Source organism: Ranitomeya variabilis, chromosome 2 (assembly GCF_051348905.1).
Source record: "Ranitomeya variabilis isolate aRanVar5 chromosome 2, aRanVar5.hap1, whole genome shotgun sequence".
Taxonomy (NCBI): domain Eukaryota; kingdom Metazoa; phylum Chordata; class Amphibia; order Anura; family Dendrobatidae; genus Ranitomeya; species Ranitomeya variabilis.
Genome location: NC_135233.1, coordinates 253,738,646 through 253,752,998, shown reverse-complemented (window position 1 = coordinate 253,752,998; position 14,353 = coordinate 253,738,646). Strand labels below are relative to the sequence as shown.

At 43.1% G+C, this 14,353-nt stretch overlaps 1 protein-coding gene across 2 annotated transcripts in view; it reads left to right on the top strand.

Annotated features, from left to right (window-relative positions):
- GTF3C4 (general transcription factor IIIC subunit 4) overlaps positions 1 to 14,353 on the top strand; it is a 61,323-nt gene extending 46,970 nt beyond the window's left edge. For both annotated transcript variants that reach the window (XM_077284643.1, XM_077284642.1), the window contains exons 2-5: positions 5,021 to 6,772; positions 6,957 to 7,087; positions 8,782 to 8,870; positions 13,119 to 14,353. In XM_077284643.1, coding sequence (XP_077140758.1) covers positions 5,099 to 6,772; positions 6,957 to 7,087; positions 8,782 to 8,870; positions 13,119 to 13,183 — 1,959 coding nt within the window. In that variant the 5' untranslated portion in view covers positions 5,021 to 5,098 and the 3' untranslated portion in view covers positions 13,184 to 14,353. The remainder of the gene's footprint in view (positions 1 to 5,020; positions 6,773 to 6,956; positions 7,088 to 8,781; positions 8,871 to 13,118) is intronic.

Genomic DNA, 14,353 nt, shown 5'->3' with positions numbered 1-14,353 from the left:
GGCGCCCATGGGGAACCACGAGGAGCACCGGGGGAGACAGGTGAGTATCGGGGGGGCATCTGAGGCGACCGGGGACCCCATTTCTCTGTCCTCCGATGTGCGATCACATCGGAGGACAGAGAAATTAAATGGGAAATCGCGTTTTGTTTTTTTTTTGCGATCGCCGGTAAACGGTTAATTACCGGCGATCGCAACTCGGGGGTCTGTAAAAAACCCCCGAATCATGTTCTCTGGGGTCTCGGCTACCCCCGGTAACCGAGACCCCAGAGAAAATCCGACTCTGGGGGGCGCTATTCACTTTTTCCACAGTACCCTTAGCGGCCGCCGTTAAAAGGCGTATCGGCGGTCGTTAAGGGGTTAATTGTCTTGAGAAAAAACTGCAATTTTAAAACTTTTACTTTTTGTACCCTTAAATCAGAGTTACATCACACAATTGTTAATAAATAACATTTCCCACATGTCTACATTACATCAGCCCAAATTTTTAAACATAATTTTTTTTCTGTTAGGAATTTAGAGTTAAAAGTTGACCAGCGATTTCTCATTTTTCCAACAAAATTGACAAAACCATTTTCTTTTAGGGACCACATCATGAAGTGACTTTGAGGGGCCTATATGACAAAAAAAAATACCCAAATGTGACACCGTTCTGAAAACTGCACCCCTTAAGGTGCTCAAAGCCACATTCAAGAACTTTATTAACCTTTCAGGTTCTTCACAGGAATTAATGGAATGTGGAAAGAAAAAATTAAATGTTCTTTTAGCCCCCATTTTTTATTTGTTTGGGCGCACAGAAGAGCTACAAAAGGAAGGAGTGAAGTTTTGGAACTCAGACTTTGATGGAATAGTCTATGGGTGTCATGTTGCATTTGGAGAGCCTGCTTGTACAGTGGAAAACCCCCACAAGTGACCACATTTTGAAAACTAGACTTCTCATGGAATTTCTCTAGATGTGTGATGATCACCTATGAACCCACAGTTGCTTCACAGAAATTTATAACGTTGATCTGTAAAATAAAAAATATATATTTTTCCCACAAAAATGTTGTTTTAGCCCCAGTGTTTTTCATTTTCACAAGGCTAGAAGAAAATGGATCCCAAAACTTGTACAATTTCTCTTGAGTACACTAATACCTCATATGTGGTTGAAAACTACTTTTGAGGCACAGTAAAAAGCTCCGAAGGGAGTTCATATTTTGCTGGACTAGTTTTAGGGGACAATGTAACATTGGCAGAGATCCCGAGGTGCCAGAACAGCAGAATTCCCCATAAAAGACCCCATTTTACAAACTACATCTCTCAATGAATTCATCTAGGGGTGCAGTGATCATATTGACCCCACAGGTGGGTCACATCATTTTATACTATTGGGCAGTGAAGAAAAAATAATTACATTTATATCATGAATAATTTGTTTTAGCCCCAGATTTTACATTTTCTATAATGGGTATTTCTGCAGAATGTGGATATATACCCCATATGTTGGCTGTACAGTGCTGCTTAACCACACAGCGAGGCTCGAGAGGGATGGAGCTCTATTTGCCTCCTGAACCTCAGATTTTCTTAGAATAGTTTGCAGACTCCATATACAGAGCCCCTCAAGTGACCCCATTTTGGAAATTATACCTCTTTGGGAATTTATCTACAGGTTTAGTGACGATTTTGACTCCATGGGTGTTTTCCAGAATCAGACAGAAGTGGATGTTGAGTGAAAATTGCTAACTGCCGCTGTAGTGACCAGTACGTTTCTCGCCCGCTAAGGGGAGAGAAAGACCAATATAAAAAATGGTGTGCACACCTGATAAGATATAAACAAAATATGTACAACTTTATTGATAACCATGGACAAACAACCCATTAAAAAAATGTAAACTTGGTACAATAACCATCCAACACCTCTGAGTGCTGCATCAAATACAGTACATAAGTGGATAGCCATGCTATGAGGAACAATAGGGAAGCAAAAACAATGCTTGTCACCTCCAACTAGTATACAAGTAACCCCAGTGAGAAAATATTATATTGCATGGTATAGAAGTCAAAATAAGGCAGATTTACAGAATGGAGATTAGCCACAAAAAGAGGACAGTTAACATGCAGGAAAAATGCAAGCAATAGAATATACAGAGTGCTCTCTGTAGATGGTACTACCTCATATGCTCAGAGATTGCTCCAGACCACCACAAAATGCTATAATGAGTATGAAGATACAAGGGTCAGGGTGTGGGGAGATGACCCAACGCATATTGCTGTTCACAAGTAATGTGTCCATAGGTCAGGTATAGCTTATTATAAAGCCGTGCCTAATAGAAATAGTACGTTGTAGTGCCCGTATATTGTGCCCAGCTCATGCACCTGTAAATTAGGCGGGCTCTCATCTCTACAAAAATGCCAAACATGTGGATTCTAACTGTAGTTTAGGTACACTGTGGGACTCAGAAGGGAGGGGGCATTTGGATTTGGGAATGCAGAATTTGTTTTGAGGGGGCGAGGAACCATTTTGCTTTTCCAGAGCCTTTGTGCTACCAGTAACGTTGAAGCCCCCTATATTTCCATTCAAAGATGAGACCTGAGTGTGGACTTAGTTTTTTTGTGTGGATTGAGTTGAACACTTTATTGGGAACATTTTACATAACGTTTGGAACCACGTTTATCCGGCACTCTACGCTGAGTGCTTACTTTGGGGTCTCCATTTAAATCTTCAAGTGATGTCACAGATGAAACCCCCGAGGGATCCATTCACTATAATGAGGCAGCAGAGTTACTCTGGACTCCGTCTGGCCTCTGTTCAGCGGCGTCCTTTTTCAGAAGTACACATAACTGTGGCCGACGGCACTTTTATGCAATCCTAAAAGGACGGACACCGCTGAATCACAGGTCAGATGGTGTCCACAGTGCATCCATCTGCCTTATTATAGGGAATCTTCCGCCAGAGGTTCTGTCTGAATCGCGTATTTCAGAGATTTACACAAACTCTGGTGTAAGCGCTTAGCGCATCATAAATGTGCGCCGAGCCTTACTGCGATCTTTGGGAGGCAGAATGAAAAAATCAACAGCATGTGAGTAATTGTTTTTATTCATTTTTTTTTTTATCGCCGTTCCTCGTGCGTTATAAGTGATTGGGTGACTTTATTCTTTGGGTTGGTGCGATTACAGCGATACTAGATTTATATGTTTGGCAGCTCACACACTTAAAAGATGCTTTTTTTTGTAAAGACTAGCTTTTTGAATAGCAATATTTTGAAAGCTGTAATTTTGCCATATTTCGGCTGACAGTCGTGTGAGGGCTTGTTTTTTTGCAGTACGGGTTGATGTTTTTATTAGTACCATTTTTGGGCACATGACATTTTTTTATCACGTTCTATTCCAATTTTTCAGAGGCAAAATGAACAAAAATCAGGATTTTTTTTTTCATGTACGGCGTGTGGTAAAATTGATAACGGTTTTATTCTTCGGGTCATCATAATTACAGCGATACCACATTTATATCTTTTTTTTTTTTTTATGTTTTTCCGCAATAAACGGTTTTATAGAAAAAAAAAAGTTATTTTTGCATCACTTTATTTTGAGAGCTATAACTTTTATTATTTTTCCGTTGATGGAGCTGTATGGCGGCTTGATTTTAGCGGGACAAGAAGACTTTCAGTGATACCACAATTATTTGCATTGCATTTTATACCACATCTTGTTCAGCTGTATGATGATAAAGCATCGCTTTTTGCCTAATTTTTTTTTTTTTGGGGGGGGGTGTTCAGTAAAGGGGTTAAAGAGTGGAACTGTTTTATAAATCGGGTCGTTCCGCACGTGGCGATACCAAATATGTGTATTTTTTGTCATAGTTTTATTGAAAATTTTCATGAACAAACGGAGTACAGTAGGAAAAAGTATGGCAATTACATCAAGATTACAATAAGATGCAATTATACGAATTTGGAAAGAACCTGGGGTGTATTTCGGTAATAGAGAACATGAAAAGGGGGAGGGAAATAAATCATAACATGGAAAACTAACCAAGAGACATAAAAGGGAGTGGGAAGGTGGGAAAGAAAGGTAAAGAAGAGGAAGAAGATTTGAGGAAGGATTCAGACCTGGGGAACCGGAAACACTAACAACTTAGTGAATGACGAAGCCTCCCAAAGGGTATGCTGCTTACAAATTAAAATTGACTATTTCAGAATATTTCTATAAAGAGGAGAAGAAAGAAAAACCTCCCAATGAAACTACTTAGTAGCTGTTTTTCAGATTGGGACTGAGCAGTAAAGGATTCCATGCCACGGGTCAAATCTATTTCAGCAAACCATTCCCCCAAGGAGGGGGGAGGTCTATTTCCAATGACATGGAATAATCGTTTTAGCAGCTTGTAAGAGATGACACAATAAAGATTTTTTTTATAAGAAGATTTGGACATGGGGAAACATATACAGTAGTATTGCTTCAGGAGTGAGGGGGGGTTTTTTTCAATTTTTTTCATACTTTTTTTTAAAAAACTTTTTTACTTTGTCCCACTATGGGACTTTCACTTTTTGCAGTTGGAGGTTTGCTATGCTTTACAAACTGTCAGCGCTGCACTGACAGACAAACTTGCTACACCATGCTCTGAGCATGATATAGGAAGTTTGCTAGCTCTGGTGACCTGGATTTCATCATGATGACTTTGGGTCACCATGGCTACAATTGGACCCTCATGATGACATTGTGGGGGCACTGATCGGAGAGCAAAGGGGGCTCCCTCCCTTTTGGATTCCTGATAAATGCTGATATCGATCACAGCACACAGCCTCATGCGAGCCTGAGATCGCCATGACACATATATACACTCCAAATATCGGGAATGGGTTAATGATATTGTTTCTGATGGGTTATAAAGAGAATGGTAACATCCCTGGCAGTCTACAGCAAAGAAAGGGTGAATAGTAACATACCTGGCTCTCTAGGGTAGAGAAATGGTGAACAGTAACATACCTGGCTGTCTAGGGCAGAGAAAGGGTGAATAGTAACAACCCTCTTTCTTTCTTTACAGATTGGGTCCCCAAAATACGTAGAAGAGTGCCGGGCAAAGTTCGCCAGATCCAAGGACCTGTCTCTCAGTCAGAAGTTCATGCTGGACAGGGTATTTAACCCAGAAGGAAAGGCGCTGCCGGCTCTGCAGGGATACAAGTACACCTGCTGGTCCCCAGTGGGCTGCGATGCCAATGGAAGATGCCTCTTGGCGCTTCTGACCTTGGACAACCGGCTGACCATCAGCGCCAATTTTGACCGCCTTCAATGGATACAGCTGGCGGACCTGACCGAAATGTACGGTGATCGTTTGGCCAAGAGCGACTACGTGATAACGGAAGGGGACAAGGCTGCCGACCTGGAGGACTTTGCAGAGTTTGAGCGGCGGCACCATATGCAGACCCCGATGAGGATGGAGTGGTCAGGCATATGTACAACCCAAGAGATACTAGAAAACAATGCCTGTAGAGATGTGGGCACCGTCCTTCTGGGTGTTCTCTTTGAAAACGGTGACGTTGCTGTGTGGCAATTCCAGCTACCCATAAAGGACAGCTCCTCCATTATCTCCTGCAGCACCATCTCCTCTGGGATCCAGTCCCCCAGTGTCCTGGCCTGGTGGGACTACGAGCACAGCAGCCGGAAAATGAGTGGGCTGATTATCGGAAGCACCCTGGGTCCTGTGAAAATCATCCCAGTCAACCTAAAGGCTGTAAAGGGATATTTCACTTTGCGGCAGCCCGTGGTCCTATGGCAGGACACTGACCGCCTACCAGTGCACAGTATCAAATGTATCGCGCTCTATCACCCCTACCAGAAGTGCAGCTGCAGTCTGGTGGTGGCGGCCCGCGGATCCTACGTCTTCTGGTGCTTACTGTTAATATCCAAAGCCGGCCTGAATGTTCACAATTCCCACGTGACCGGACTCCACTCCTTGCCGATTGTCTCCATGGTGGTGAACCGGCAAAATGGCACCATTTATACCTGCTCTATGGATGGTAAGGTCCAGCAGCTCATCCCCATCTTCACCAGTGTGGCTCTGAGGTTTGAGAACCAGCTGATCAAGCTGTCGGACATGTTTGGCACAGTGAAGTCTCACGGCATCGCCATCAGCCCGTTCGGCGCTTACCTGGCCTGCGTCACTTCGGAGGGAATGAACAACAACATCCATCCAGTCGTCAGGAACTTTCAGGTCCATTTTGTGGCCCTCAAGACCTTTGAGGAAGCGGCTGCTCAGCTCCTTGAGTCCTCAAGCCAGAACTTCTTTCGGCAGCTGGATCTAACGGATCTGGTGCGATGGAAAGTCCTGAAGGATAAGATCATCCCCCAGTTCTTGATGGACGCTCTGGATAAAAAGATGGAGGGCGGACCCTTGTACTTCTGGAGGTTCCGCCTTTTCCTTCTGAGAATTTGGTACCAGTCCTTCAAGAAGTCCTCCTCAGAGGTGGTGTGGAAGCCGACCCCCAAGGAGTCCAAAGTGTCAAAGGCAGAGGAGTTAGAGAGCAGCATGGCTGAAGAGCAGGTGAGTCAGATCATCCCCAGCAAAACCGGCAGAGACTCTGCTGAGCCTGATGAGGCTTGTACTCTGGCAGAAGGTCTTCAGGAGATCCAGCAGAAGATCGATGTTGTGGAGGCACATTTGATCCGGGAACACATGAAGCATGTCCTGGGGGAAGTCTATCTACACACGGGGGTCACGGAGTATACAACCATCCCTACACGAGGTGTCTGTGCCTATCTCATGGCCAACAAGGACAGCGAGGATCGGACTTCACAGGTGCGCCATCTAGAGACACTTCTCCATGATACGTTTTCTTTGGAATTTTTTATTTTTAAACCAGACTTAAATCACAAATTTCAGTAGTGGTAAAAACTGTTCTCTCTTATCAGCCATTTCAATAAGGGAAACTAATGCTCTGACCTTTTTTTTTTTGTCTTTTTGTAACATTTAACCCCTGCAGGTCCTCATTGGACACGTGGAGAAGAAAATGAACAAGCAGATGTTCCCCGAGTACTGCAGCTTGTGTAAAGAGGTTTTACCTTTCACAGACAGTAAGAAGGCCTTGTGCCCGAAAGGGCACCTTTGGCAGAGGTAATAGCCGGTGTCAGTTCCACTATATTCTATGGCATGATATTCTATAAAGCAACCAGAAAAAAGTCAATTTATATTATTATTGTTTTCTGGTTGTAGCCTGCAAGGTAAAGAATGGAGGTGTGTATTATTGTTACATCAAGGGTCCTGGAAAAATATTTTATTTTCTCCTTTAGAATACATTGGTTATTCTGTAGAGGAATGACGGGCACCATTCTTTACACTGCAGGCTGCTGTTAGTCTATAAGGATGCACAATTGATGCAAAGTTTATGTTGCAGTGTAACATCTTTCTCTAGAATTGTGATGGCAGATCCTGACATAAAATGTTAATTCGTTTATTAAACATAAAAAAACAAGCACACATTGGCATATAACCACATCCTGCATACAAAATGATCATGAAAAACTGTTTAAACACGGTTCAGAATTGTACGTGTATACACAGGTATGGTCGTGAATAACACAGAATTATACAATAAATCTTAGATAGGAAAAAACTAAAGTTACAACTAAACAACAACAACCACCTTGCTGCCGAGAACCAACAACCAAATTATTGATGTCCCTTATACTGGAATAAAGTGTGAATCAATGTACTCTATACCGCCGCTAATAAATGATATCAGACCACTGCATTTGTTAGTATAGTAAGATGTGATGAATTCCATGCGTCCCATATTTTATTAAACTTCCCTAGGCATCCCCTATTCTGATTCAAGGTTCGCTCATAGGGTATAATGGAATTAACCAGCTCAATCCAGGCTCTACAAGATGGATTTAAACCACTCATCCACCGCAGAGCCAAAATCTTTCTAGCCAAAAAAAGTGTCTCTCGCAGAAATTTTTTTTCGTAATGCCCCCATGTTTCTTCCTCCAGAACACCAAACAAACAAACTAATGGATTTAGAGGAACTGGAATATGTATGAGGGAGGTCAACAACGAGATTACTTCGTTCCAATAGGATGATATAACTGGACATCCCCACACCATATGTATGAAATCTGCATCTATTGTATGACATCTTAGGCACTCTGAGGATTGAGATCGTCCCATTCTAAACAACCGCAACGGGGTCAAAAGTGATTGATGTATAATATATAATTGGGTCATTTTATTATTAGCCGAGGGGGACACCTTAGTTGGGGATTCAAGAATCTCTTCCCAATCCTCGTCTTGAATATCAGGAATAAGAAGTTTCCATTTTCCCCTAGCTGGTAATAAAACAGAGTCCGTGCCTACTGATAACATATACGAATATAAGGTAGAGATAAGACCTTGGGGGCCCTGCGACTTAAGAATCCCTATTAGAGGGAAGGTCGATATCATATGAGACGCATTAGTATTGTGTAGAAAAGATTGGAGCGCTGATCTGAGCTGCAAGTAACGAAAAAATTGGGATCTGGGTAACTCATATTTGGTCTGCATTTGCTCAAAGGACATTAGGACATTGTGGTCATATAGATCACCGATCAAGGTAACACTATGTGAGATCCAGAATTGAGTAGAAGGGTGGTTCACCAGCATTGGAAAGTAATTATGGGCCCAGTTCTCTTTATTCTAAGGATCAGTAGGGGACCGAGAGGTCAGACCTCATCCCTCCCAGGATCATGATGTGATGGCATATCCTCCCTATAGGGTGGGAGACCCCTTTTAATTAATTTTACCCTGATGTCTTGACTCTGTCATTTTAGGTGTTTTCTGACCTACCAGGCGTGTCAGACTCTGGACTACCGGAAGTGCTTACTGCATGACAGTATTGCGAGGCATCCTGTCCCTGAAGGTAAAGCCAGCTTGTCATGATCTTGTAGCGGCATGCCAGATTTAGGGAAATATCAACAAATTTAGCAAATATTTGATGTACGTGGTGTGGGATGTTCTGTGTGGATGTCCTGAATATCGCGTCGCATGCCCAGTAGTCTCCATATTGGAGCTCTGCACAAAACAGAGTCTTGATATAATTGTGTGCCAGGCCAGAGAATGGGTATAAGCGTTGGTCCTGGAGTCCATGATTATATAACTGTACCCACGGGCTTGTCTCAATGCTCCAATCAGTGTCACATCAGATTATCACAAGTCGTGTACTGTAAGCACTACAACTGCCAGAATGGACCACAGATAACAATGCTTTGTACAGTGAAGGAAATAAGTATTTGATCCCTTGCTGATTTTGTAAGTTTGCCCACTGACAAAGACATGAACAGTCTATAATTTTAAGGGTAGGTTAATTTTCACATTGAGAGAATATTAAAATTAAAATCCAGAAAATAACACTGTATAAATTTAAATTTATTTGCATTTTGCAGTGAGAAATAAGTATTTGATCCCCTCCCAAACATTAAGAGTTCTGGCTCCTAATCAACTTGTTACCTGCATTAAAGACAGCTGTCTTACATAGTCACCTTTTATAAAAGACTCCTGTGCACTGACTCAATTAATCAGTCAGTCTAACCTCTGCCATTCTGAGCTTTAAGATTTAGAATGAAGCAGAGCTGAGAAAGCTGACCCCGCCCACACCACAGCTGACCCCGCTCACACCAGGCACTCTGTGAACAAGATCCATAGACAGTGAGGTGCCTATCACAGGAGGGGGTGTCAGACCAGGGCTCACAGGACCATCTAGTCACAGCAGTGATAAGCTACTGGTGCTAAAACATTAATCATTGTAAGCAAACAAACCCTTGGCCCTTAATAAGCGATTCATTGTTGAAATCTGTGTTTTAACCCCTACCTCATGCTGTCTTCAAACTATATAGCAAAAACCTGCACATCCATTCCCTTTAAGACGGGAATGCAAAATGCCAATTCCAATGAGTCAGTGGCTAAGAATGCAGAAATAGATTCTTCTTTTACATTTAGTATTTTTACATGTGTAGACCCACATTCCCTGATCCTCCCATGTATTACTTCTGAAGATGTAGGCACCCATCCCTTTATTTTCCTCTCTGTAGACCTCCCATCATCCTCTGATCCTCCTCTCTTTGTAGACCCCCCCATCGTTCCCTGATCCTCTTCTCTTTGTAGACCCCAATTGAAAGAGGGGATTATATCTAAAGAATATAATACTGTTTGCAGGGAATGCAGTGCTCAAGAGTTAAGGTACCTTCACACGAAACGACATCGCTAGCGATCCGTGACGTTGCAGCGTCCTGGCTAGCGATATCATTTCGTTTGACACGCAGCAGCGATCAGGATCCTGCTGTGATGTCGCTGGTCGCTGAATAAAGTCCAGAACTTTATTTGGTCGTCCGATCGCTGTGTATCGTTGTGTTTGAAAGCAAAAGCAACGATACCAGCGATGTTTTACACTGGTAACCAGGGTAAACATCGGGTTACCAAGCGCAGGGCCGCGCTTAGTAACCCGATGTTTACCCTGGTTACCAGCGTAAAAGTAAAAAAAACAAACAGTACATGCTCACCTGCGCGTCCCCCAGCGTCTGCTTCCTGACACTGACTGAGCGCCGGCCCTAAAGTGAAAGTGAAAGCACAGCGGTGACGTCACCGCTGTGCTGTTAGGGCCGGAGCTCAGTCAGTGTCAGGAAGCAGACGCTGGGGGACGCGCAGGTGAGCATGTACTGTTTGTTTTTTTTACTTTTACGCTGGTAACCAGGGTAAACATCGGGTTACTAAGCGTGGCCCTGCGCTTAGCAACCCGATGTTTAACCTTGTTTACACGGGGACCTCGGCATCGTTGGTCGCTGGAGAGCGGTCTGTGTGACAGCTCTCCAGCGATCAAACAGCGACGCTGCAGCGATCGGCATCGTTGTCGCTATCGCTGCAGCGTCGCTTCGTGTGAAGGTACCTTTAGAGCTAAAGCCAGTAAGGAAGTGATGCTTGCAAGCGAGACCAAAAGCAGTGAAAAAGTATTTTGGGGGCATGTGAAAAACAAAAGAAAAATCAAATTCTATAAGATTTTTACAGGATGATGAAGTGGTCAAAAATGATGTTGAGATGGCCGAACTTTACAATTCTTATTTTGCATTTGTGTTCTCTAAGAAAGCAAATGTAACATCAACTGATCTTCACGGTGCCATCGAAGGAATAAGAATCTACACTATCTTCAAACAGAGAAAGAGAGGGAATACTTAGCTAATTAAAATGGATATAAATATCCTGGTCCAGATTAATTACATCCTAGGGTACTGAAAGAGTTAGCAGAGGAAATTGAATAACCACTAGCAAGAATCTTTGAAATATCCTGAAGAACAAGAGAAGTCCCAGAAGATTGGAGAAGGGCAAATGTTGTCTCTATCTTCAAAAAAAGGAAAGAAAACGGAGCCAGGAAATTATAAGCTAGTGAGTCTTACTTCTATGCCAGGAAAGATCTTTATCTTTAAACAAATTATTAAACAGCATGTATGTAAGTACTTGGATAATAATACAGCAATTAACCAGAGCCAGCATTGGTTTGTAACAAACAAGTCATGCCAGACTTAATCTGATTTTGTTCTATCATGGAATTGCTGACTGGGTGGATCAGGGAAATGCGGTAGACTCCAGCAAAACATTTGATAAAGTATCTCATACTATCCTTAATCCCAATCCCAAGTATGGGATTGACAAGGCTACAGTTAGATGGATTCATAACTAGCTCAGTGATCATGCTCAAAGAGTGATAATAAATGGTTACACATCCAATTGGAAGAGTGTTTCAGGTGGGGTACCACAAGGCTCTGTCCTGGCCCCAGTGTTGTTCAACCTTTTTATAAATGCTCTATATAAGGGAACTGAAGGTAACCTAATCAAATTTACAGATGATGCAAAGCTAGGAGGTTTAGCTAACACTAGAGAAGACAGAGAAAGGATTTAGAAGGATCTAGATAAGCATGAAAAATGGGCAGTGACTAATAGAATGGTATTTAACAGAGAGAAATGCAAGATTGTACATCTGGGCAAGAAAAATGAAAATTGCATCTACAGAACGGGAGGGATAGAACTAAGCAACAGCACGTGTGAAAAAGACTTGGGTATACTAATAGATCACAGACTGAACATGAGTCAACAATGTGATGTAGCAGCAAATTAGCAAACAAAGGTCTGAGCTGTATTAAGAGAAGCATAGTCTAGATCACATGAAGTAATTATCCCCCTCTACTCCTACTTGGTCAGGCCTCATCTGGATTACTGTGTCTAGTTCTGGGCACCACATTTTAAAAAAGACATTGATAAGCTGGAGCAAGTTAAGTGAAGAGCTACCATTATGGTGAGCGGACTACAAAGTATGTCCTACGAGGAACGGATAAAGGATCTGTGAATGTTTTTCTTGCAAAAAAGGCTAAAAGGAGACTTAATAGCTGTCTACAAATATCTGCAGGGATGTCAGTGTAGAGGGATCATCATTTTCATTTGCACATGCTAAAAAAGGATGCAAAGGAATGAAACTGAATGGGAGAAAATACAGATTAGACATTAGAAAATACTTTTTGACAGTGAGGGTGATTAATGAATGGAACAGGCTGCCATGAGAGGTGGTGAGTTCTCCTTCAATGGAAGTCTTCAAACAGAGGCTGGAGAGACAATCTGAGAGAGTTTAGTGAATCCTGCATTGAGCAGGGATTTGGACACTGACCCTGGGGGGTACCTTCCAACTGTAACATTCTATGATTCCCCTTATACTCCTCTTTTTAGACATCCATTATTCCCTGATCCTCCCTCATCATCTCATTATCCTCTGTAGACCTGTCTATCATACCTTGATCTTCCTCTCTGTAGACCCCATCATCTCTTGATCCTCCTCTCTGTAGACCCCCATCATACCTTGTACCCCCCCGTCTGTAGACCTATCCATCATCCTCTCTGTAGATCCCCCATCATCCCTTGATCCGCTTTTCTCTGTAGATGACCCCCCCCATCATCCCCTGATCCTTCTGTCTGTAGACCTGTCCATCATACCTTGATCCCCCTTCTCTGTAGACCCCCTCAGATCATCCCGATCCTTCTGAGTTGACCGCTGTCATCCCTGGATCCTCTTCTTTTTGTAGACACCAATTATCCCTCGATCTTTCTGACATCTTTGTATCTTCTTTTCCAGACCTGGAGTGGATTAAGCGCTTACTGAAAGGCCCCTGCACACTCTGCGACTCTCCGGTTTTTTAGGACTTTTCTCTGCTCGAAGATCAGAACTGTGATGTTATCGTGATGCGGCTGTTTATGGGAGAGATCACGTGACCAACGAAGCTCCAGTCTAAACTCTTCATTCTGATTGGTCGCTTACTATGGAGGAGACGAGGAGGAGAACGTATTTGAGGTTGGAGAGAATGGACTGGTACAGCTTTGACAAGCCTTCCTCTGCAGCACAGAGTATTTCAGCAGAGGTGTTTACAGCAGTCTGTCTTTGGGGACTGGCCGTGCCATATTAGGAGGAGGTGACTGTGTGACAATGAGGGACCAAACTGCCGATGTAGCGGGGCCTATGCCAGTATCGGTGGTCGGCCTGCGCCGTGCACAACTCCTCGCCCGCTCTGCCCTCATCTTTGTGCTTTCATGTGATTTATTTATTATTGAACTGTTGCTATATCTCTGTAGACTCTTTTACTTGTGTCTGACGCCGCTGGCAGGCTTACATCACCAGGGCCGCGGTCCTCATTTGCTGACATGTCGAGACAGGATGCACTTTATCTTGGGAAGAGTTAAAACCTTTGTTGTGTCCTCCCAGAAGACTGTAGACAAGTGTGATTTTTATTTAAGTTTTTTTTTTTATTGGTGTGCAGGGGGCGGTGGGTCCCATTACTTAATGCTCCTCCTCGGCACATATCTTAAGGAAACTCTAGGAAAGGATTGGTTACTATGGATACATGAGCAGCTACAGTGGTTGTCAGGGAGTGCATCCATAGCAACCAGTCTGATTATCCAGGCCCGGCAGTACTTCTTGTGCATGTCTAACTCTTTTTTTTTTTTTTTTTTTGGGTACAAAAATGTGTAGGGGGAAAACCCCCTTTATATTTCAAGCCCCTGTTCCTGGGGGTTGCCATCCTGCGTTTCTAAGTACGGTATGTATTTTATAGTGAAGCGATCAGCCGCAGTACAGAATAAAAGCACAGATGGCAGTCGCTGTGTGCGTCGTCCATAGCAGCCAATAGTATAGATGTCTGGATGCTAGGGGGGGGGACATGTCGGCTTCTCCGGGCCCCGGCACTCTCCCATACGTCAGCTTGTTGTAAATACCCTGTCTGTTCCTGCTCGTCAGCGTTTTGTTTATTTATACCATTCTTTCTATGTTTCCTTGTGATTGTCAGGTGAATAAAGGGGAGATTCTAGGAGAGCGGA